This window comes from Tursiops truncatus, chromosome 7 (assembly GCF_011762595.2).
Source record: "Tursiops truncatus isolate mTurTru1 chromosome 7, mTurTru1.mat.Y, whole genome shotgun sequence".
NCBI lineage: Eukaryota > Metazoa > Chordata > Mammalia > Artiodactyla > Delphinidae > Tursiops > Tursiops truncatus.
In genome coordinates, this window is record NC_047040.1 from 69244634 (window position 1) to 69266483 (window position 21850).

General features: G+C 36.3%; 1 protein-coding gene across 2 annotated transcripts in view; it reads left to right on the forward strand.

The window, feature by feature from the left end:
* Positions 1 to 21844, forward strand: part of IFIH1 (interferon induced with helicase C domain 1) — a 38316-nt gene extending 16472 nt beyond the window's left edge. Inside the window, exons 4-7 of one of the 2 annotated variants that reach the window (XM_033860075.2) lie at positions 1218 to 1316; positions 10650 to 10754; positions 15988 to 16208; positions 19438 to 21844. In XM_033860075.2, the coding sequence (XP_033715966.1) occupies positions 1218 to 1316; positions 10650 to 10754; positions 15988 to 16208; positions 19438 to 19521 (509 nt within the window). In that variant the 3' untranslated portion in view covers positions 19522 to 21844. The remainder of the gene's footprint in view (positions 1 to 1217; positions 1317 to 10649; positions 10755 to 15987; positions 16209 to 19437) is intronic. The other variant, XM_033860076.2, reaches the window with a different exon arrangement.
* Positions 21845 to 21850: the final 6 nt, after the last annotated feature.

Consider the following 21850-nt stretch of genomic DNA (forward strand, 5'->3'; position numbering starts at 1 on the left):
TTTTACAGGATTAACCATCAAAATAAATAAGATAATATTCAATAATCTGTAATATTTATTTGCATAATTTTTTGTGTGTATCTTAATGATATTTACAATATATAATCTTTATTTTGAATTTCAGTACATTGGGTTTAGATTTCAAATACAGTTACCAAGGTAGCATTGAAAGAAACTTATTACTTAAGCTACACACATTCTATAAATATGAATTTTCATAGGCAAAAAAATGTGACTTGAATTATTTCTGATTTTAAATTAAGACTTCTCTAATTTTTATTTCCACATCAGTTTCTAAAATATTGTTTTTCAGTGCATAATAGTCTTTGTGGATACAAATGTTAATTATTTATAGTTTTAATGCAAAGATTCTTTATATATTGTTTTTAGCCTTTTTTACTCCTTAACACGCCTGACAAGTAAGACACACTAGTATTAGTAATAGTGACCCACCCTGAAACCAATTTTAATCACTCCTTCAGTGATTAAATCATTGATTTAATCACCAAATTTAATCTCTCCTTCAGCCTGGGCTGATAGATGAGAATTCCCTAGTGGACAGTTCTGGACAGGGATTTTGTCATGCCTCCACATCGGAGGCTGGCATTTCTTCTTCCTTTCTCCTTTCAACTTCTTCCCATTAAAAAGTGGTTAATAATTAAGATATACCCCATTTTTTTAAATTTGCTTTTTCCACACGAATACAACCATTTATAAAGGATATTTGAATAGTTCTCAGACTATTCATAGAATTTTACTGCTGGATGTAATAATTCTGCTTTCTGAGGTCACTGGTCATTTTCTAACAAGAAATTATTGGAAAACTTTGGTGTTTCTCTGGACCACACTTCCCTAGAAAACATCAGAGGGGCACAATGCCCACATTCATTTTCTTCTATTAAAAATATTTTAATTATAGAAAATACACAGTTATCTGGTTTATGTTAATCCTATAGGCTTACAGTAAAGTTGGTTATGCAATCATTTTTAATTGTCTGCTACTGTTGCTTTGTTAAAATAAGTGAGTGGTTATTTTACATTGACTTTTTTAATATACTATTTTAGGAATTAATGACATATATAAAATAAAAAATAAAGCAAAACGAAATAATAAAATTTACTGTATTTGGAATGAACTTACTTTTATGCAGAGTTCCACAGAAAATCCCCCAAATTTCTTTTATCATCCTTTGTTGATCTCCCTGTCATGAAACTAGAAAATGCAAGTACCGCAGGTTGGCCAGAAGAGGGCGCTTTGACATTTATAAAGAGAATGGAATGTCACTGTTCCAGGGTGGACGATTATAACGTACAGGGTGAGTGTGCCATGTGTGAATACACAGTGCGCATGACTGTGAGTGCATGTGTATATTTTGATTTATATATTCGTTCACGTGAAGATTTTAAAATTCCACCCAAGCTAATGAGCTTACCAACCTGCTTGTTTTCAGACTTTAGTACCTTCTTTTTCATATTCCCCCATATGTTCCACTCCTTAGGTTTATCCGGTGACATTATGCTTTGGAATATATTGTGGATATATTTTGCATAGATCATCTTCTGTAGGAGGGGTTTAAAAATTGACCTTTATAAAACAGCCTCCTTCTTTCTGGCCCAATCTGTTAGTGCACTTTTTTTGTTGTTGTTTTGTTTTCCCTTTTTATAGACCGAAGTCCAATCTTAGATTTGGTCTATAGTAATCTCTGTAAAAATGCCACAAAATTTATCCTTGCACTTGAGGACCAGAATAATGTTCTATAATACTAACCTCTAGAAATTTAGAGATTTTTAGAATCTCTAGAAATACATACCACATAGACCTTGAGAGCTTAGTGGGAAAGATAATTGATGTAGCGGTCTGCAATAATACTGTGGGAGATCGCCCATACTGTTACAGGATTGCTCTGAATTAAGATAGCTCTCCTTTACATCTATATTTTTTCTAAATTTAGTTACATTAATTATTGGGAAGTAGAAATACTACTATGGCAATCCAAAAGGCAAATATTATTATGAGCTGAGAAAGGGGGGGGGGGGGAAAGATGCTGTTACAGATGCTGATATTGGTGTTTGTTAAAGGATAATATAGGTTTGTATTTTATATGAAACCCACCAAGAGCCGTCTAGGGTAGTTATATGACCTCCAAATTGCATAATAGTTCTAGGAGGGTGACTGTTCATATCTCAGGAGTGAGAATGTAAGTATTTTGATGGAGAGAAACCTCTTTACTGCGCAGCTAATACATGTTGGATTTATTTTCATGACATCTTTTTATGACTACAAGCCTAAAGCTTTTTTAGCAGAGTTTTAACAAAAGCAGTGGTTTTAATTTGATCATTAGACCTTACCTTCTCTATTTTGGCATATGAATGAGAGCTAGAAGCTAAGAATGAGGTGGTCAGGTCATATTATTGAGAAAACCAAGCACTGGGGTATTGTCCTCACCCTCAGAGAGTTTATAATCCCGTTCAAGAAAACAAGTTTCATGTCCTCAAAGAGAGACAGTAATCTATCTCTAGCAAAAGAGAAAGTATTAAAGGATGAGGGGAGAAGCCTGGTGAAAGAAGGAAGACTTAGAGAAAGCTTACCAGAGAGGAGGAATGTGAGGCAGTTCATCTGCACCTTGAAGGTCCTGTGTTGGACCTGTAAACAGAAGTGGTAGCCAACACTTCCCGTTACACGGACACCATGAGCAAAAGTGCAGGTATAGGGAAGTTCAAAATGTGTTGTGTGTGTGTGTGTGTGTGTGTGTGTGTGTGTGTGTGTGTGTGTGTGTTGAGGGGATATTGATAATGGAGGAGGCTATCCCTATGTGGGAGTGGGGGGATATGGGTAATCTCTCTACCTTCCACTCAATTTTGCTGCAAAACTAAAATTCTAGGAAAGAAAATCTATAAAAAATTCATCCAGCTATAATAAACACATCAAAATCCAGCTGTAATAAACATAGCAAAGTTTTATAAAAAGTGTGGGTAGGGAAACAGTTGGATCAGAGGGGAACATTTATGGAGGAGGGTGGCTGGAGAGAAGGCTTCTAGGATCAATGAGAATTAGTGGGTTTCTCTTACTATGATTTTTACAAAGCCTTGTCCTAAGGCAAAACAATACTTAAATGTTTATCATTCGTTGTTTGGACAATTATGGAATATTAGCCCAAAGCATGTGTGATTATTTCAGATGGCGTTTGTGGGAATGTCCTTAGTTAGAGGGATGTATCCATCAGGGTGCTGGAATGGGCTCCTTCCAGCTTGCAGGAGCCCAGTGTGCAAGTGTCTTCCCAGTTCCACTTGGTGACGTCATGCTGGTAGCTTGAAATCAGCCATGGTGGGAATATGAATACCAGCAATATTGGCAAACACTTTAAAATGGTTGCTTTTTTCTCCCCAAGAGCTGCTATTGAATATTTACCAGGATACCTTTAAACAAATCTCTCCCCATACTTTCCTCAGGTCTACTTAACTTGAATAGCTCTTCCTTAAGGGTGCCTACCAGCCAAAGAGGTTTCCAGTTCATGATCTTCTATCTTGCCACCTTGGATTGCCAAGACTTACTTCCCATGTGGTCATCAGGCTTATCACTCTTAACTGACTCTGCTCTTGGACTTTTTGCCTCTGCTGCTGACTAGCAATGAATGAATGGGTCACTCTAGTGGGTATGGTTATCCCCACAACCCTGTACTTGAATCATCATCTTTCCCTTTGAGACCCAAGTCCAAAGGCTAAAGGGCATGGATGATACATTTCAGCCAACATCAATATACACAATTCCAATTTAATTCTGGCTGAAACATTTCAGCAGTGTGAATTCTATAAACAGGAGCACAGGAGCTCCATGGATAGCGACGTGGGCCTCTGGCTCTAGGAGATTTTTTTTTTTTTCTCTCTTTGGGGAACTCATTTCCTAGAAGCTTGGATCCAGGAGAGAATATGCAAGGTGGGTGGAGGTGGCTTCTCTCCATTCTGTGGGAACACATGTTCCCCAGCACAGAGAGCAGAGTCTGACAGACCAAAATGTTAGCGTGTGTGTGTGTGTGTGTGTGCGCGCACACACACAAATCCACATACATAGAGCTGAAAATAAAAGTCCTCTATCTCTTCTCAAAAAAGATTATTTCAAAAGGAAAGGAATTAGGTATTATTAGTATGACAGTAAGCACACTTAAGAAGCTCATGAGTCTGTGCCCATACGTGCACATGTGTTTGAAGCTTTAGAGGTGGTCTTTGCTGTTCCAGACTGTGGACATTATGCAACTGGAGGGAAGGTGGGGATAATTGAAGGAGTGAAGCTGATGTGTGTCACGAGGTCAGAACTAGAATAAATATACCATTATCTAGCAAGTGAAAGTAGACTATTTGCAGACCCTGTAAGCACTACCTCTCAGGAGAATGGATCTGTTGGTGCCCTTCCTCTTTCTCAGTAGCACAGAGGCTTGGCCCCCTTCCTAATGTAATGCAAAACGATTTTCCAGCAAAGAGACTGAGAGCCTGAGGCGAGGGGTAAGAGGAGAAATCTTTTGTGGAGTTAGACATGCATCTTAGGCTGAAAATAGGAGGGACACTACCTGGTAGGGGTAGAAGAACCAATCTATATCTTATCTAGTGAAACTCACTCAGTTCTTGGGCTGAATAAACAGTATACTTATCAACTAATTGTTATAATAGCATTTCTCCAGCAGAGGGCATACTTTACATTGGAATAGATCTAAAAAGGCTTTCAAGGAAGAGGTTTTTTTCAATTGAAATTTTTTAATTTCAATTTTCTTTGGCTTCTAAATGGTTTAAAAATATTTTAAAGTATTTAAAGTTCCAGAAGATGTTAAATATAAAATTTCTCAGATTCAAGTTAATATTTCTTCCATATTAGTAAGCTATTCAAGATGTGATTATAAAATGAGGCAGTTTTTTTCCATGGCTTATGGACTGGTCTTAGACACTATTATTGTAAGCAAAGCTGTTCTGTATTGTGTTGTTTACAAAATTATTCTAGAAATCCTATCTTTTAACTGGATGAGAATTGTTTTTCTTCATTCCAATAGATTTTGATAGGAATAACAGCTTTTCTTTAACAGGAATCACCAGTGTTTTCTAATCTGTTTCATAGCTAGCTTTGATATTTTTCCTAGAGGAAATGACACCTATCTAAAAGTTAACTAAACTTATTATATAATCTAACTCTAATATTCAAAGCTCATTTAAATAGCAACTTCATGAGAATTTAAGATTTGTTTCTCTTAAAGATTTATTTCCTTGATCTAACAGAATCATTCTCAAGATAAAGGAGAAAGTAGAAACTGCTATCGATATTTTTAAAAATTTTAAAGATTAAGTCACGTGTCAGCAGTGGCTGAGCTCAGATCTGGAGACTGATCTGTTTGACTCCACAGCACATGTTCTTTTCATGGGAACACCCAGTCTCCAATTGACTATTTATCTGATCTATTTTAAAATCATAGACACATGACTATTCATTAGGACATAAGTCCAGATTGATACTGTGAAAAATATTGATACAAAGAATGAAACATGATAATCCTATATAATCAATTGTAGGAATTCTTGGCTTATAAACTCAATAGGTTGGTTTAATTTTGTCATCACATAACACATTTTTTTTTTTTTTTTTTTTTTGCGGTACGCGGGCCTCTCACTGTTGCGGCCTCTCCCGCTGCGGAGCACAGGCTCCGGACATGCAGGCCTAGCCGCTCCGCGGCACGTGGGATCCTCCCGGACCGGGGCACGAACCCGCGCCCCACGCATCGGCAGGTGGACCCTCAACCACTGCGCCACCAGGGAAGCCCCACATAACACATTTTTGATCTGGCTTTTTGGTGTGTGTGCGTGTGTGTGTGTGTGTGTGTGTGTGTGTGTGTGTGTAACATGATTTCTTTAGGTGAATGCAGGAAGAAAATCTCTGGGAAAGGTATTCTCAATGTTATGGGAGAGAATATATTTTCTTTAATTATTAGAGTTATTTCCTTTAGTACTTCTATTTCTATGAAATCAAAAAAATATCAAATGAATAAGAATTTGCTGCCAAGGAAACAAAATTATTTTTGTGTTGAGAAACTGGAGATTTATATACCCTTAAAATGACAAAGAAATAGACCTCTATATGTTCACTTTCATTTTCATAATGATCTCTAGCCGAATTATTGCAATTAATTTTAATTTTTAAGAAGGATAGAAATGCTCTTCTTTTATTTGTGTGCAGAAAATGTTTAAAACTTAGTGCAGATGTTTAATCAACTATACTCCAATATAAAATAAAAATTATAAAAAAACAGTGTGGATGTTTAAAAGTAAAGTAAATGAAAGTTTGTGGGTGAAATCAGAGATGTTAGTTAGCAAAATAAAATAATCTCTAACTTTTTTCCTGGAAAGATAAGCTACTTCAAGATTGATAGAAAACTTGACATTACAGTGAAAACTTAAAAAAAAAACCCTTTCATTTCACTTAACACTATGGATACAGTACTGTTTTCTTGTTTACAAAGCTTTACAATGATCATCAGCCATGATATGCATTGGGCAAAAAGCACTGGAATTTCATTTCTTTTTATGGCCGAGTAATATTCCATCATATATATGTGCCACATCTTCTTTATCCATTCATCTGTTGATGGACACTTAGGTTGCTTCCATGTCCTGGCTATTGTAAATAGTGCTGCAATGAACATTGTGGTACGTGACTCTTTTTGAATTATGGTTTTCTCAGGGTATACGCCCAGTAGTGGGATTGCTGGGTCGTATGGTAGTTCTATTTTTAGTTTTTTAAGGAAACTTCATACTGTTTTCCATAGTGGTTGTATCAACTTACATTCCCACCAACAGTGCAGGAGGGTTCCCTTTTCACCACATCCTTTCCAGCATTTATTGTTTCCAGATTTTTTGATAATGGCCATTCTAACTGGCATGAGGTGATACCTCATTGTAGTTTTGATTTGCATTTCTCTAATGATTAGTGATGTTGAGCATCGTTTCATGTGCCTCTTGGCCTCTAGTCGCAGGGCAGGAATAAAGAGGTAGGCATAGAGAATGGACTTGATGACGTGGGGTGGGAGGGTGAAGCTGGGGCAAAGTGAGAGTAGCATCGACATATATACAGTACCGAATGTAAAATAGTTGGCTGGTGGGAAGCAGCAGCACAGCACAGGGAGATTGGTTTGGTGCTTTTGTGATGACCTAGAGGGGTGGAATGGGGAGGGTGGGAGGGAGGCTCAAGAGGGAGGGGATATGGGGACACGTGTATGCATATGGCTGATTCGCTTTATTGTGCAACATAAACTAACACAGTATTGTGAAGGAATTATACTCCAATAAACATCTATTTAAAAAAACAAACCTCAGAAGTCACAGGAAGAGAAAAACTGGAGTTGCTCATCTTAACCATGAAAAGTTTTCATTTGTTACTTTGAAAATAAACTTTATTAAGTTGCTTAGAAAAAAAAAAAAACAGTGGAATGGTAGACTTGGATTCAGAATGAGACTCCCAGCTCTGCTCCATTCTAGCTGTGTGATCTGGATAAATCATTTAACCTCTCTGAGACTTGGTTTCTCACCTATGAAACTGAGGTGATAATAGGTATCTACCACATAGGATGTTGAGAGCTTAAAATATCACTTGCATTACATCTGTGGAAGCACTGAGCTCAGTGTCCTCTGACACATTGCAGATTTGTCTGCTAAATCAGAATAATCCAGATAATAAACTTAATTAATAATACCCTATTTTGGTAGTAACTTTCTTTAATATTCATAAATTATTCACGCACATTGCATTAAGCAGCTCTCCCAAACCTTATGTATGTTGGAACAAAGCTTGGGGAAAATCCTGACTTTACATATACACGGAGGAGTTCTAAGATAGTGGTTTAACTGCTAGTGATTAGAAAATGAAATGAAAATCAATTTCCATGTGGATTATACTTAGTGGAAAACTTAAAGATACAGTGTTCAGTTTTAGGTAATATTTGTTAGTGTTTTTCAGTGTTTTTGGCATTGTCTTCAGTTCTCAATACCACATTTAAAACAAGTGAAAAGCATGTCAAAATTCACTTTTTTTTGCCTTAAAAATCTTGGTCTCTCTTTCTAGATCTAGAATTATCCTTGCAGTGACATTTTCCCCATCTCATTTTACACCTTGCCTTTTCCTTACAACTCATATTCTCTTTTCATCAGTACATCTGCCCAAAACGCTCTCCTACTTGACAGTTCTATCCCACACTCGCCTCTGAGTTCCTAACAAGGCATACCTCTGGGAATTGCAACGTGCCATATTTAAAATCTCTCAGTGAGATATACAGGCTTTCCCGTGTGATCATAAGGGATTCCTCAAATCTGAGTTTCAAAGCTAATCTACGACAACTGGTAAGCACAGTATTTTCACATGAGTATATTTGTGTTGTGCTAATATATTTAAACAGTATGTAAGTCCATTGACAATTTTTTTTTTACAAATTTCTTATAAGCTTTCTTTTAACTTTTAAGAAAGCTATCTTACATATTTAATTGGCATTGGCTGTAATTCCATTATATTTCCCAAGCTAAATGGGCTTATCCAAGTTGGAAGGGAGATGTCACAGACACACGTCACAGATGCTCAATGGAATAGTAGTCGGCAATAAAAAGGAACAAATTACTGATATAAACAGCAATGTGGATGCATCTTGAATGTCTTATGCTAAGTTAACAAAGCCAAACAGAAAGGCTACATATTGCCTGAATTCATTAATATGATATTCTGGAAAAGGCAAAACTCTAGGAACAGAAACCAAGTCAGTGATTGCCAGGGGACCGCAGGAGGGCAGTGACAACAAAGGGGCTTGAGGGGATTTTGAGGTGACGGAAAAATCTTGATGGTGATGGTGGTTACAAAACTATACATTTGTCAACTCATCAAACTATTCACCTAAAAAGAGTGATTATTTTACAGTATGGAAATTATACCTCAACATACCTGACTTAAAAAATGAAATACCCAGTTAAAGAAAAAGAAGATACTTGTAGTTTTAAGGAGTTGTATGTTGTCCCTTTCCAGAGACATTTTATTGATAACATACTATCTGTCTGTTTTTCACCCGTTTCTATTTCCAGTTTAAATATGTGACACTCAGACTAGTTTTACAGAGCTTAAGCCTTCTTTAATATAATTTATTTAGTGCATTTTGAAGCTTTAGCATAAAATAAGAATTATCTAACACATATAAATATTATGAAATATTATTAACTGTAAAGATATTTTATATATATATATTTAAGCTGCACCGCATGGCTTGCAGGATCTTAGTTCCCCAACCAGGGATTGAACCCAGGCCCCAGCAGTGAAAGCACGGAGTCCTAACCACTGGACAGCCAGGGAATTCCCAAGAGATTTTTAAATGACATCTTGCCCTAGTAATCCACCAACTACTTGAATTTAATTTCATTTTCCAATCACCAGTAATTAAAGTGCAAAGAGCTTGTTGTACCGAATATTACTCCATGGCTGTCAAATCCTGTGAGATAAATTGTGCCAGCTCCATTTTATTTTTTCTTTTATTCATTTATAGTTTTTTATTGAAGTATAGTTGATGCACAATATTTATATAAGTTACAGGAGTACACAATTTTTAAAGGTTATACTGTTTATAGTTATTGTAAACTATTGGCTGTATTCCCTGTGTTGTACAATACATCCTGTAGCTTATTTTGTAATAAGCTATTTTATAATAGCCTGTGCCTCTACTGGCCCCATTTTAAATAAGGGGAAGGAAGTTAGGCTCACAGCATTGCCAACAGAAAATTTCACAAGTCTTTCTAATTCCAAAACCAACATCTGTAACCATCCTTCATTTATTTTTACCAGTTTAGCAATAGTTCTGATCCTTGCGGGTGGGATTGCATAAATCCTTGGAAATAAACTGTAAGGAGGGAAGTTTTCCCTTGACGGAAGGAAGGTTTTCAAAAGGAATTGTTACTGAGTACTGAAAAGAAAAAAATCAGGATTAATAAGTGAAAGACGTACCCTTGACCCTCATATTAATTGTAATTCTTTGATGGAAGCTTAGTTTACGTACAGTAAAGAAAAAAAATTATTTCCAACTTCACGTAAGCTCCTAGTGCCACTGCAATGCCAGGCTTTCATGATATTCTTCCTGAGTAAATTCTTTGTGAGATTTTATGTGTATCACTGAACTGCTGTTTTCATAACCTATCAGTAGAACCATGTACTTCATTAATTCATTAATTTTTTTCTATAATTTATTAATTCTCTACCATTTTACATGAAAATGACTCAATGGTTTCTATATAGTACTTTTGTTTAAATGACATTATCAGGCCTAGATCTTCTTTTTTTGGACAAAATGTACACATAGGGGGACGACAAAAGTCATAAACCCTTACAAATTTGCATGACCTCTCATATTGGATGAATGGTGCTTTAAGTAGGTAGATATATGTATTTGATTCAGTCCCCGACAGCTGCTCATCCATGGTGGAGTTTTTAAACGTCGCTTGCCAGAAACTCTTACCTTTTATTCGTAGTCGTCTGGGTGTGCCTTCTCCACTTGCATTGAACTGTATGTACTGTGTGCTGTAGAGGTGTGCAGTTAAAATACGTTTATTCTCAGAAATATTTTTAAAATATTTTAAAATGTTTTCCTTTGCAGAATCAGACACAAGTTTGGCAGAAGGAAGTGTCAGCTGCTTAGATGAAAGTCTTGGACATAACAGCAACATGGGCAGTGATTCAGGCACCATGGGAAATGATTCAGGTACTGCCTAACTGTTGTGTAAACCTTAAAAAGTGTGAAATAAGACACCATATAGTGGAAAGCATGGGGGCTGTTCATACCCTCCCTAATGTATTTATGCAATTAAAGCAATTCTTTTCTACAGTTGAAGTAGTTTTGGAACTTTGCCATTCACTTTCTTTAAAAGTACAACTTACAAAAGTCTTAGAATCAAGCTCTCTAATTTTGATCCAGCACATAGCTTATTGGTCTGGCATATGCCACGTTCCATAGAATCATGTAATCTATGTTATTTATGTGATCTGTTTCAATTAATCTGACTGCTTTCAAATTATGTACTCAATTTTGTACATTTATTTCCAACCCCTAATTTTTAAAAATTAAAATACATTATAAATAAAAAATACTATCAATAAGATGAGTATGACTGTAGTTAATGGCATATAATGAGTCCTTCTTAAAATAAGAGCTAGAATTTACACATATAGTTAAAAGAATTTCAATTTGTATGAACACCTCTTTAATTGAGTTTGCAAAATATTTTCATCACTAAATGAGAAATTTACTAGGTATTTCCCAAATTGTTCCTCATATCAGTTGAATATCCCGCCAGCAATAAATAAGAGTGCCTCTTCCCAATCCCCACACTTTAGCAAGACTTCCTGTTATCAGACTCCCCAACTTTTGTCCGTCTGATCGATTTCAAATCTCTTCTTTCTGTTCTTTGAATGTGCACTTCCATTATTATTACTGAGGTAAAATGTTAACATCTTTTAAGAATGGATGATGGGTCCTTGGATGTCTGTTACACAACTTTCTAATATTTGGCTATATGTTTGAAATATTTTATAATTAAACTTAACAAATTAGCACAAACAAAAAACAATGTTTTGCAATGTGGCCAGCTAAGAGGCAGCAGCAAAATGGCAAATTAAGAACAAATTACTTCATTCTTCATTCGTTCTGTGATTGAGTTGTAGAAAACACGGAGAAAATATTGTGTACTTTAGATTATCCTGCATTGTCAGAAGGATTCTAGAAATTTACATCTACAATAGGCCTAAAGGGGCAAAACAGTTTACATAAAGATGGCCATCTGCCCTAAAAGCTTTCCCAATTGGAATGTATCACCTCTTTTATTTAAATGCCCTTTTCTCTTAGTAACACCACTGAATCTCTTAGAACAAGTTGGTTTGAGGAAACACAATTCACCAAATGTCAGTCATAAGTTTAATGTTAATTAAAAAGGGTTAATTAATTTTCTGTTCAATTTAGTCAGTGTTTATTAAGTTCTTGCCATGTGCATATTTCTGTAGATTGTATTTGTTTTTTCTATGCTTGTTATACAACTGTTAAATTTAATATTTAACATTTTTATTAAATGCTATTGATGCTAGAACTCAAAATATACTCTAGCTAATATTTAACATCTTTATGGTTGCTTTAAGCTTCTGAACCTCATCCTAATTTTTGTTTGTCTAAGTAAGGGCTTTTCAACAATATTCATTCATTTAATAAATATTTAATGGATATTCTCTATGTGCTGGGAATTTTGTCAGTTTAGAGCTGTTAGCAAATGTAACTATTTACTGATTTTCAGTCTTCAATGTGGCATGAAAGACATGATAAATCTGAATGCAGCCTACTTTTAAAAAGCAAATACATTTTCAAAGGCAAATACATTTGAAGACAAACACATTTTTAAAGGGCACTCATTGAAGCTCTGGATGGTCAGTGTTTAGGAACAAAGACTAGTGGGTATAAAATTGCATAGTGGGTAGCAAAATTCTGAAATTATAAAATTCTGAAATTCCTTTCCCTCAGGTGCATGATATAGGCTGAAGTGGAAATCAATTCAAAAACAGGTTTATGTAAACTGTGAACTATTAAACACATATTGAATCACTGAAAGCATTGCTGTGTTTGGGATTATGTTTTAACTTCTGAGGTTGACATCAAACGGACCCTATTCCACATGCCCTTTGTCCACCTTCAGAGGTTACATGATGGGCCATAAGGATCATGGACGTGACATTAAGTTCCTTCTTAGAAATATTATTATGCCCTAGTAAAGCATAATTAGTGGCACTTTTAAAGTTTAAATATTCTAATTATACTATGGGAGGCTTTTTTGTTTTTCTGTTTCTCATTCTCAGAGAGATGTACTGCTTCTCTCAAAGTGGCAATATTTTTGGCAGTGCACATTGGCCTGATATATAAAAAGTGTTTCCTTACTATTTCGAGGTAATATCTGTTAATATTTCTCCAGCTGGAATGGTGTATTTTTCTGGGGTTACATACTATAGGTAAAGGAATACTTTGTCGATTTCAAACACATGCAGTGACAGACCTTTTCTCTCCAAGAATAACTCAGCTGTCAAAATCAATGTGAGAATGAAATTTGCCACATGGTGTAGTTCCAATAGAATGTTATTATTTAAGCCCTATTTGATTTTATTTTTTGACCATTTGTATGGTATAGTATAACTTTAAGATCTTTGATTAATATTTGTCGTAGAGGATGGGCACAATGTTATTCAAAGACTGTGCATATTTTAAATACCAATTTCGTTGTTGCATTTAATTGATTTTGCTTTTCAAAGAGAGCCAAAAACAACAAACAAACAAAACCCAAACATTTTTTTTTTTTTTATAAAGGAAATTGGCTCCTGGCTTCTTGATACCAGCCCAATTCTCTCCTTCTGGTGGCAGAGAAGAGAAAATTCTCTTTTCGTTGCTTATGTGGATGCATTCTTCCATCCCTATGTCAGAGGATGTGATAAGGCAAGAATCAGGCTGAATATTTAGCACTCACCCAGCTCTTTTTCTTTGGATGCTATCCTCACAATGAATCCAGCTCTAATTTTTCCATATTCACTCTGTGCCTCTCTTTTAAACTTGGGGGCACCCATCAAGTTTCCTGGACTTGACTCAAAAAAATATGAAAGATATTGAGCTGTCCACTAGCCAGATATTTTCAATGGCAGTAGTGGAGTGCCCTAGCCTCTGAAGTCCTTGAAAACAAGGACTGTGTTCTTGGGAGTGCCTGGCATTTAGTAGGCACCCAGTAAATGTTTACTTCGGAATGAATTAGTGGTACATGACTAGATAAGTAACAGTAAACGTCATGCATTTGGTTCAAGAATTAAATTTTGAGCATGATAGCTCTTAACTCTTCTTAAGCGTATTAGTACAACAAATATCTAATATACATGAGGGATATTGATGTCTTACTCATTTGACATCATTTTAGATTCCTGGAAAAGAGACTTAGAAAATTGGTCTCAGTTTCTCTTTTTAATTTTTGTTACCCAAGGATATAGTAGTAAGCATGAAAAAGAAAAGGGGAAAATGATTATTAAAAAAGTACATGCAACTATTTTGAGGGAAGCTGAATTTTATTATTTTCTTAAATCTATGAAAAGATGTACCTAGAGTGAAATTAAATAGGGAGAATTTGCTAATATCTTTTAATAAATTTCCTGCCTCAAATGGCAATTTAGCAAAAGTAAATTCCTGGATCTTGGTGTTAAAACACAATTTAAAGTACATCTTCCTTTGCAAACATACTGGCTCTTTGGTAAAAGTTAGGTGGCAAATGCTCAAAATATAGGTGGAATATTAGAATTTTGATAATCTATAAAAGCCACTTAGAGAAATAATGATATTCTTAAATCAACTTGAATCTTACATAAATATAATAAAGATGAATTATAATTGCTATAGAGTTCAAAACAAGCATGGAAAGAAAACTTGTCAATGTATGTTTTTAAAAGCTGGTGATCTTGAATGAGTTTTTCCTGACAGTCATAGGAAATGAATCAGCAGATGAGCCAATGATAACGTAAATGTATTGCATGTGTTTACTCATCCATACAGAAGACAAATTTCCTGCCAGGTTAGTAGATGACCCTTACTAAGTGGTGTTTGGTGTGAATTTTCTTACCTGTTCAGATAGTGCTATAACAAGTTAAAACCCAGTTAAATAGAATCATCCAGTTCCTGAAATGGAACAATCAGCAACTTTTTTGAAGTTAATGGGATTATGTTAGTTTAGTTTTATTGCAATCATTGATAAGAGAAAGAACGCTTACTTCACGTGTAATGAAATACTGATAAGTGCTGTCCTTTCATTTTTTCTGTAATTACGTAAAGCATAAGATGGGCTTTTAAATTGATATAATATTTATTTTACTGCATTCCACATGGTAAGTTATACATTTTTAGATCTTTTCCCCTGACTGATTAGATAAATAGGGTCACTTCTAAACAAAATATATTTAAACCAAGATATATTATAATGATTTGATTCTAATGTTTATAAAATTAATGTATGTTAGTACTTATTTTGTCAGTATTTTAAATTTAGAAATCTATGTTAATTGGAAATATTTTTAATATATTGTGCTTTGAGTTTCAGGAAAATATGAATACGTGGAGACATACTTATAAAGAAGTGATAAAAATCACATTCAAAACCAAATGGCAAAATTAGTTACAATTCAGTTAAAACCAACAAAATCGTTTTTCATCTTTCAGTGAAAACATAAAAATTAAAGGCTAGCATGGGAGGTTTTCCTTTTCCCTAAATATTGCTTCTGTTTAATCTGTTTCTCTTAAATGGCAAAAATGGGATTTGGGGGAAACCATTTTTAGATATTTGAGATAGATGATAGATAGATGATAGATAGATAGATAGAAGTGCTCTTTGGTATTTGGTTTGTCAGGTAAAGTTTTTCAAATGAAGGAAAGTAGCATCAGCTCTAATACTTCTCTGCAATAAAAAGTGAAGGGAAATACAGAACAAGGAGGACTAATGAGTCCTACTTTCCCAGTTCCTCTTGATCTGTTGGTGGAAAGGATAAGAGAAAAAAGTGGGGCAGAATGGTTCCACAGAGAAATGGCAAGTCTGATGCATTAAGAACCATAAACTGCCAAGTCTGCACCACAGTCATTTCCACTTGGCTTTGCCCACTCTGTGAAAAGACTCTTCTGTGTTGCCCCTTCCTAGGCCTCCATCCTGTTAATTCATTCCCTCTGTTCCCCCATCTCCCCAGGCCACTTCCATAGCGCTTGGGTTGTATCCTGCAGTTGCAGAGAGCTGACACGCATTTGGTACAGGAAATAGAAATTTGGTTTGGACCACACGTGAAAGGGAATTTAAGCCACAATATTTGTGTTCAGTTTCAGGCCTCCTAGCCTTAGTTATTTTGTTGCCTATTTCCTTATTTTTCTTCCTTTTCACCTCCTTCAGATGAAGAGAATGCGGTACCAAGATCATCCCCTGAGCCAGAAATGCATCTCAGGCCTTACCAACTGGAAGTGGCCCAGCCAGCCTTGGAGGGGAAGAATATCATTATATGCCTCCCTACAGGGAGTGGGAAAACCAGAGTGGCCGTTTACATTGCCAAGGATCACTTGGACAAGAAGAAAAAAGCATCTGAACTTGGAAAAGTTATAGTCCTTGTCAATAAGGTATTCAAACAGCACAAAAATAGAACATGGTTTATTTTCATTTTATTTTTCTGAAGCTTTTGTATAGTGACATTTGTAACAATGGATCACACATTTAGTTTAATTAGGAAAAATGTCAAAATAAGTAATTTATTTTAAATCTTTGCTTTTCCAGCTATATGTAATATCTCAGTTATTAGCTGTTAAAGTCGATTTTTTTTCTCTTAAGCCAGAACATTAAGTTAAATGGCTGTAACTGAGGTATAAAGAGTATTTTACCCAGATTTTCTTTAAGGTGAACTGGTACTAATTTATCACTGCATAAGAACATAAATGACCTCAAAATATCCCTGGAATCTAGGGTTAAACATTGTGTTCTAGAGTCTCTTTAACCACTGACCCTTACTCAAAAGTGGCAAGTCTCTTTATTCAGAATATATGCAATTTGGTTTGAAAATGAAGAGAAAATTAAGTGAATATTTGGCTGATTTATATCAAATTAAATCGATAAATAATTTTCAGATATTTTGTATATGTAAATATATACATATATCATTCAATGCAACTGAGATTTTCTTTAGTGTTTATATCTTAGGATTTTTGAAGCCTATCTTCATAAACAGGTATAGGTCTCCTTCATTTTAAACAAAATCTAGTTACCTGAGCTTTATTCAGATACATCAGAGTTTATTAATTTATAAATTTGCAAATTGGGGATATTAATCTTTGCCATTTTATGGAGTAAAATTGAGTACACTTTTCCATGACCAGAAACAGTCTTTTTTCCCATTACTTATGGTAACTAGATTCTCATTTACTCCTTTACAGAAATTATAGTAATAGACTATGTATGTAACTTTCCTCTATTTTTTGGATTTCTATTATGCTGAAAGTTTTAGTTGCAACCTGCTTTTCAGTACTAAAGAAACATACTCAGAATCCACTATCTTAATGATTTATGTCATGTAGCTCCAAATGTACTTTGTATGTACATGCTAAGCCTAAAGATTGCTCCTTTATTCTTACATGCCCACTATTAGAACAGTTTTTGTGTATGTGTGTGTGTGTGTGTGGTAACGGTGATACGTTAGAATTTTTTTCCATAGCTTTTCATGTATTTCCTTTATTAAGGATATTATCTCTTGGAATAAAAGAAATCCAGGTGTTAATACAATTTCTACCTACCAGTAATTTGATCTCGGGCAAATCACTAACTTCTCTTACTTTAGTTTACTCATCTGTAAAGTGAATAAAAGAATACTACCCTATACAGGGTTGGAAGTTTAAATTAGATAATCTATCTAAAGCCTAAGAGTGACTCAGTAAATATTAGTTCTTTCTTCCATCCCTTCTTCCTTTATAACTAATAAAGTGGAATTCCTTAACCAGTGAGCAGGGCCTTAAGTGCCAGGTCCAGAGAAGAGAACAAAGTTAATTGGATTTGAAACCACTTAAGCTGATGCTCTTAATACCATTTGAACATTCTGCCATTTCCTCAAACTCATTCCCTTCATCTACTCTCCCAAAGAGCTCTCCTTCCCTACTTGCCTGTCTCTCTGTTCGTTATATTACCTCCTCCGAAGCACATAGCCTCAAAACCTATGAATTATTTTTGATTCATCACCTTCCTTTTCTTCCCTCATCGGGTCACCGCATCATCGACTATTAGAGTTGAAAGACTCCTTCAAGATCCAGTTTTTATCCATTGCTGAGTGGTTCTCTCACCTCTGCTGAGTAACTTCTCATATCAAGGAGGTCCTCCTTCTAACAAGACAGCTCAATCCATTCTTTGAACAACTGTCACTGCTGGAAAGCCCTACCTGCATTCATCAAAATCTGTTTCTCTGGAATACACACTGATTTGTTAGCGTTCGTTCCTCTGTGATTATACAGAGTAAGCTGAGCCTTAATTCTTCTGCCTTATGACAGCCCTTCACATAGAGAAGGAAGGCTTGCATCATGTGACCCTAAAGTGATTTTTCTCTTAGTTTCCTGGGATAAATACTTCCAGTTACTTTATATGTTCTTCATATAACATGGTTTCCAGACTTTTCATCATCCTGAGAGCTCATACTTTTCCAGACATTATCTAAAACCCTGTTAAAACACAGTGTCTAGGGCTGGACAAAATACTATAGATATAGTCTCAGTGCAGAGTATAGGAGAGATGAGATGTGACATTTGATCCGTGACTGGGTTTGTCTTTGTCACCAGTTTTGGCACCACAGATTCATCTGGAGTTTTCTATAACCTAAGAATCCTCAGCTCCTTTTCATTTGAAAATCTGTGAAACTAGGCCTCTCTTGTTATTTTTTTGCCGTTAATTTTGAGCCTAAATGCAAATACTTACATTTATTTTTTTCATATTATTCATCTTGATTGATCTTTTCAGGTCTCATGTTTTTGTATGCATCTCACGCACCTTCCTTTTTGTATAACTCCTTATCCTCTCAGTGCTGTAGTCTGGTTGCGAATCTTTCGTCCCATTGGATCAAGGTGATACTTACAAATGCACATTTGCAGCCATGTTTAAATGTTAAATTCTCCTCATTAGTTACTCATATTCATTGCATTGTTGTGTAGACATTTAAGGACATGGGTCTAATTCCTGATCTGTTTCCCTGTTGTTTTTCCCTAAGAATTATTAGAAATCCCTCCACTAGATCTTCCATCTATGTCATAATCGTTTACTCTATTATCCCATTTCTTTGAATTTTAAACTAATTTCAGCTTTAATTCTTTTTGATTGAGTCAGGTAATCTCAGACCCAATAAGTCAATATAACCTGCATTCTGTATTTGGCCCAATGGCAAGGTATTATAACCCTTGATCTAGGAAGGAGAAATCCTGTTCCTAACACCATTTACTTTTATCACCCTCCATCCTTTCCAAAGCTATCACCTTTACAGGCAGGGAAAGATGAAAACACCACCTGTGTTCCCAGACTTTCTATTTCCTATCTAGGGCTTCAACATCATGAGAGAGAAGTCCCAGGTTCCTTCAGATGCTATAATGCAGCCCCATATGATTCAGCAGAAGTGGGTAGCAGTTGGGTTTGATTAGTCTTGGCAGGCACTCTGTCACACCTCAGGAAAAGGCTCCCAGAGGCCCACATGCCTCCCAGTTAGCCATGTCAGGCTTGCATCTGGCTCTCTCTGTGTCCTTCAGTAGGGAGTCAACACCACCCAAAGTGAGTCTCAGGATTTCCAACACCTGCTACCACCTGTGACACTGTCTTTTTGTTCTGTAGACCAGAAGATGCGGCTTCTTTGGAAGATCTCGGCCCACCCTTCGTGGGCAGAACCTCAGGTTTTTATGCCACTCCATAGTATAGAGATTCTTCAATCATTCAACAACATGAGAGTATTTAAAGACAAATCAAATGCAGATCCTGCCCTCAAGGAGTCTACAGTCTAGGAAATGAGAGATATGTATTAATATAATAATAAATATTGTATTACACTTTATATTATCTCATTAAAACCACACAGCTATTCTTTGAAGTAACCATAATTATCTCCATTTTACCAATCAGGAAACAGAGGCTTTGAGGCTTTGATTGGCCTGTCAGGGGTCATCCAGCCAATTAGCAGCAGAGCTGAGACTTGAATGCTTTTCTTCTGAAGTGAACTGGTCCTCCCTTCTGTCATTCTCCACTGCTAGAATAAAAGGATGGTGAAATACCAGGGAAGTTTTCTGAGTACTGGCAATATGTCAGCCTCTATTTAATTTAATTTTCATAACAATTCCACCACAGGTTAATATTTTCCTGACTTTATTAATGTGGAAATCGAGATGATTAAGAGCCTTGTCCAAGGTCACACAATAAGCAAGTAGCTGGAGCAGTGGTTTTCAGAGCTCACTTTCTCTCCTCTGGAGCATGCTATCTCCACTAAATTTAATTTTCCTTCTCTTCCCCAGAATCTTTTTTGCTGACTTCCTTCTTAGATTATTTCCTCTTTCTTGTATAAGTAGAAGGAAAAGAATAGTTCTAGAAAAGTGAATTGGAAATGACTTTGTGGAAGAAAGATAAGAGCTGTGGTTCTCAAATTTTAAAAAGAACTAAATGTCATATTGGAAGCTTCATAAAAGGGCAAACTTCCGCTTCCCTGGTGGCTCAGTGGTTAAGAATCCACCTGCCAATGCAGGGGACACGGGTTCGAGTCCTGGTCCGGGAAAAGCCCACATGCCACGGAGCAACTAAGCCATGCTCCACAACTACTGAGCCTGTGCTCTAGAGCCCGCAAGCCACAACTGCTGAAGCCCGCGCGCCTAGAGACCGTGCTCTGCAAAAAGAGAAGCCACCGCAATGAGAAGCCTGCGCACCGCAACGAAGAGCAGCCCCTGCTCGCGGCAACTAGAGAAAGCCCACGCGCAGCAACAAAGACCTAATGCAGCCAAAAATAAATAAATAAATAAATTAATTAAAAAAAAAAAAAAGAAGCACAAGCTTTAAGACTCAGTCCCCAGAGATGGTCGGTCCCTAGATTAAGTAGTTCTTGGGTGGGGCTCAGGAGTCTGTATTTTCCAAATCTCTGAATTGATTTTGTGGCAAGTAGACAAGAGACTTCACTTTGGGGTTGGAGGTGGGTGGGTAGGCGGGAACCACTAACTGAAAATTTCTCTTTCTACCCTGTGTTATGCTCTTTCACTTACCAAACTTGGTTATTGATTCACTTTGTTTCCTTGGAATTCATGGATTCCATTTAACCCTTCCTCCCCTCCACATTCACTCTTAGAAGCCCTCAACATTTCTACTAAATAATAATACAAAGATGTGTTCTTCCTACACGGTTCTCTCCAGCCAGGAGGATCAGCCAGCCCTTATTTTTCACATAAGTGGAGTTCATCTCAGGTAAAAAAAAAAAAAAAAAAAAAAGAATAATGCATACCTTGCAGAAAGATAACCACTGATCACATTATCAGGTAATTAAATTATGAGGAGTATATGCACATTCTTTGATGTTTGGCCTTGAAACTCTTCCTGCCAACTCTATTTGCCACACTGTACACTCCTGGGCTTCCATTGTACAAATTCTCCTAGGATATTACCTTCAAGATGGCCTGGTTATTCCTTTCCCCAGTATAGGAGCTATTCTGAATGACTAGTGATGTGTAACCTTGAGGTGTCAACTCAGCCACCTTCAGCAGGCACTACAACATACAGAGAGTCAGCTCTTTCTTTCTCTACATGCAACAAAACCTTTATTAACACTTTGAACAGGTTCAGCTATTACCGAAGCTGGTAATTTCTAAGTGTAAATTGGGGTAGAACAAAGAGTAATGCCATCATTTGGGCATTGTGAATGAAAGACTGAAGAATTGACAGCCACCCCTCCAACAGAGGAGCAGGTGCAAGGGCAATGTTTTCTGGAAGTTGTAGTCAGATAGAGTGGGGCTATCTTCCATCTGCTTGCCTGTAGAGAGGAGCTCTGCTGGCCAGTGGGGATGCCTTCTTTATTCTGGATTTTAGCTTTCACTTATATCCTCCATGAAATCACTGGGTTCCTCCTCCAGGGTGATGGTCCTGCAGGTCAGGGTCTTCACGGAGATTTGCACTTTGACCTGTTAGCAAACGTGAAAATACTGTGAGTCAAAAATCAGGTGGAGTCACCTCAGTGCCAACGCACTCACTGGACAGCCTCTCTGAAAGAGTTTTCACT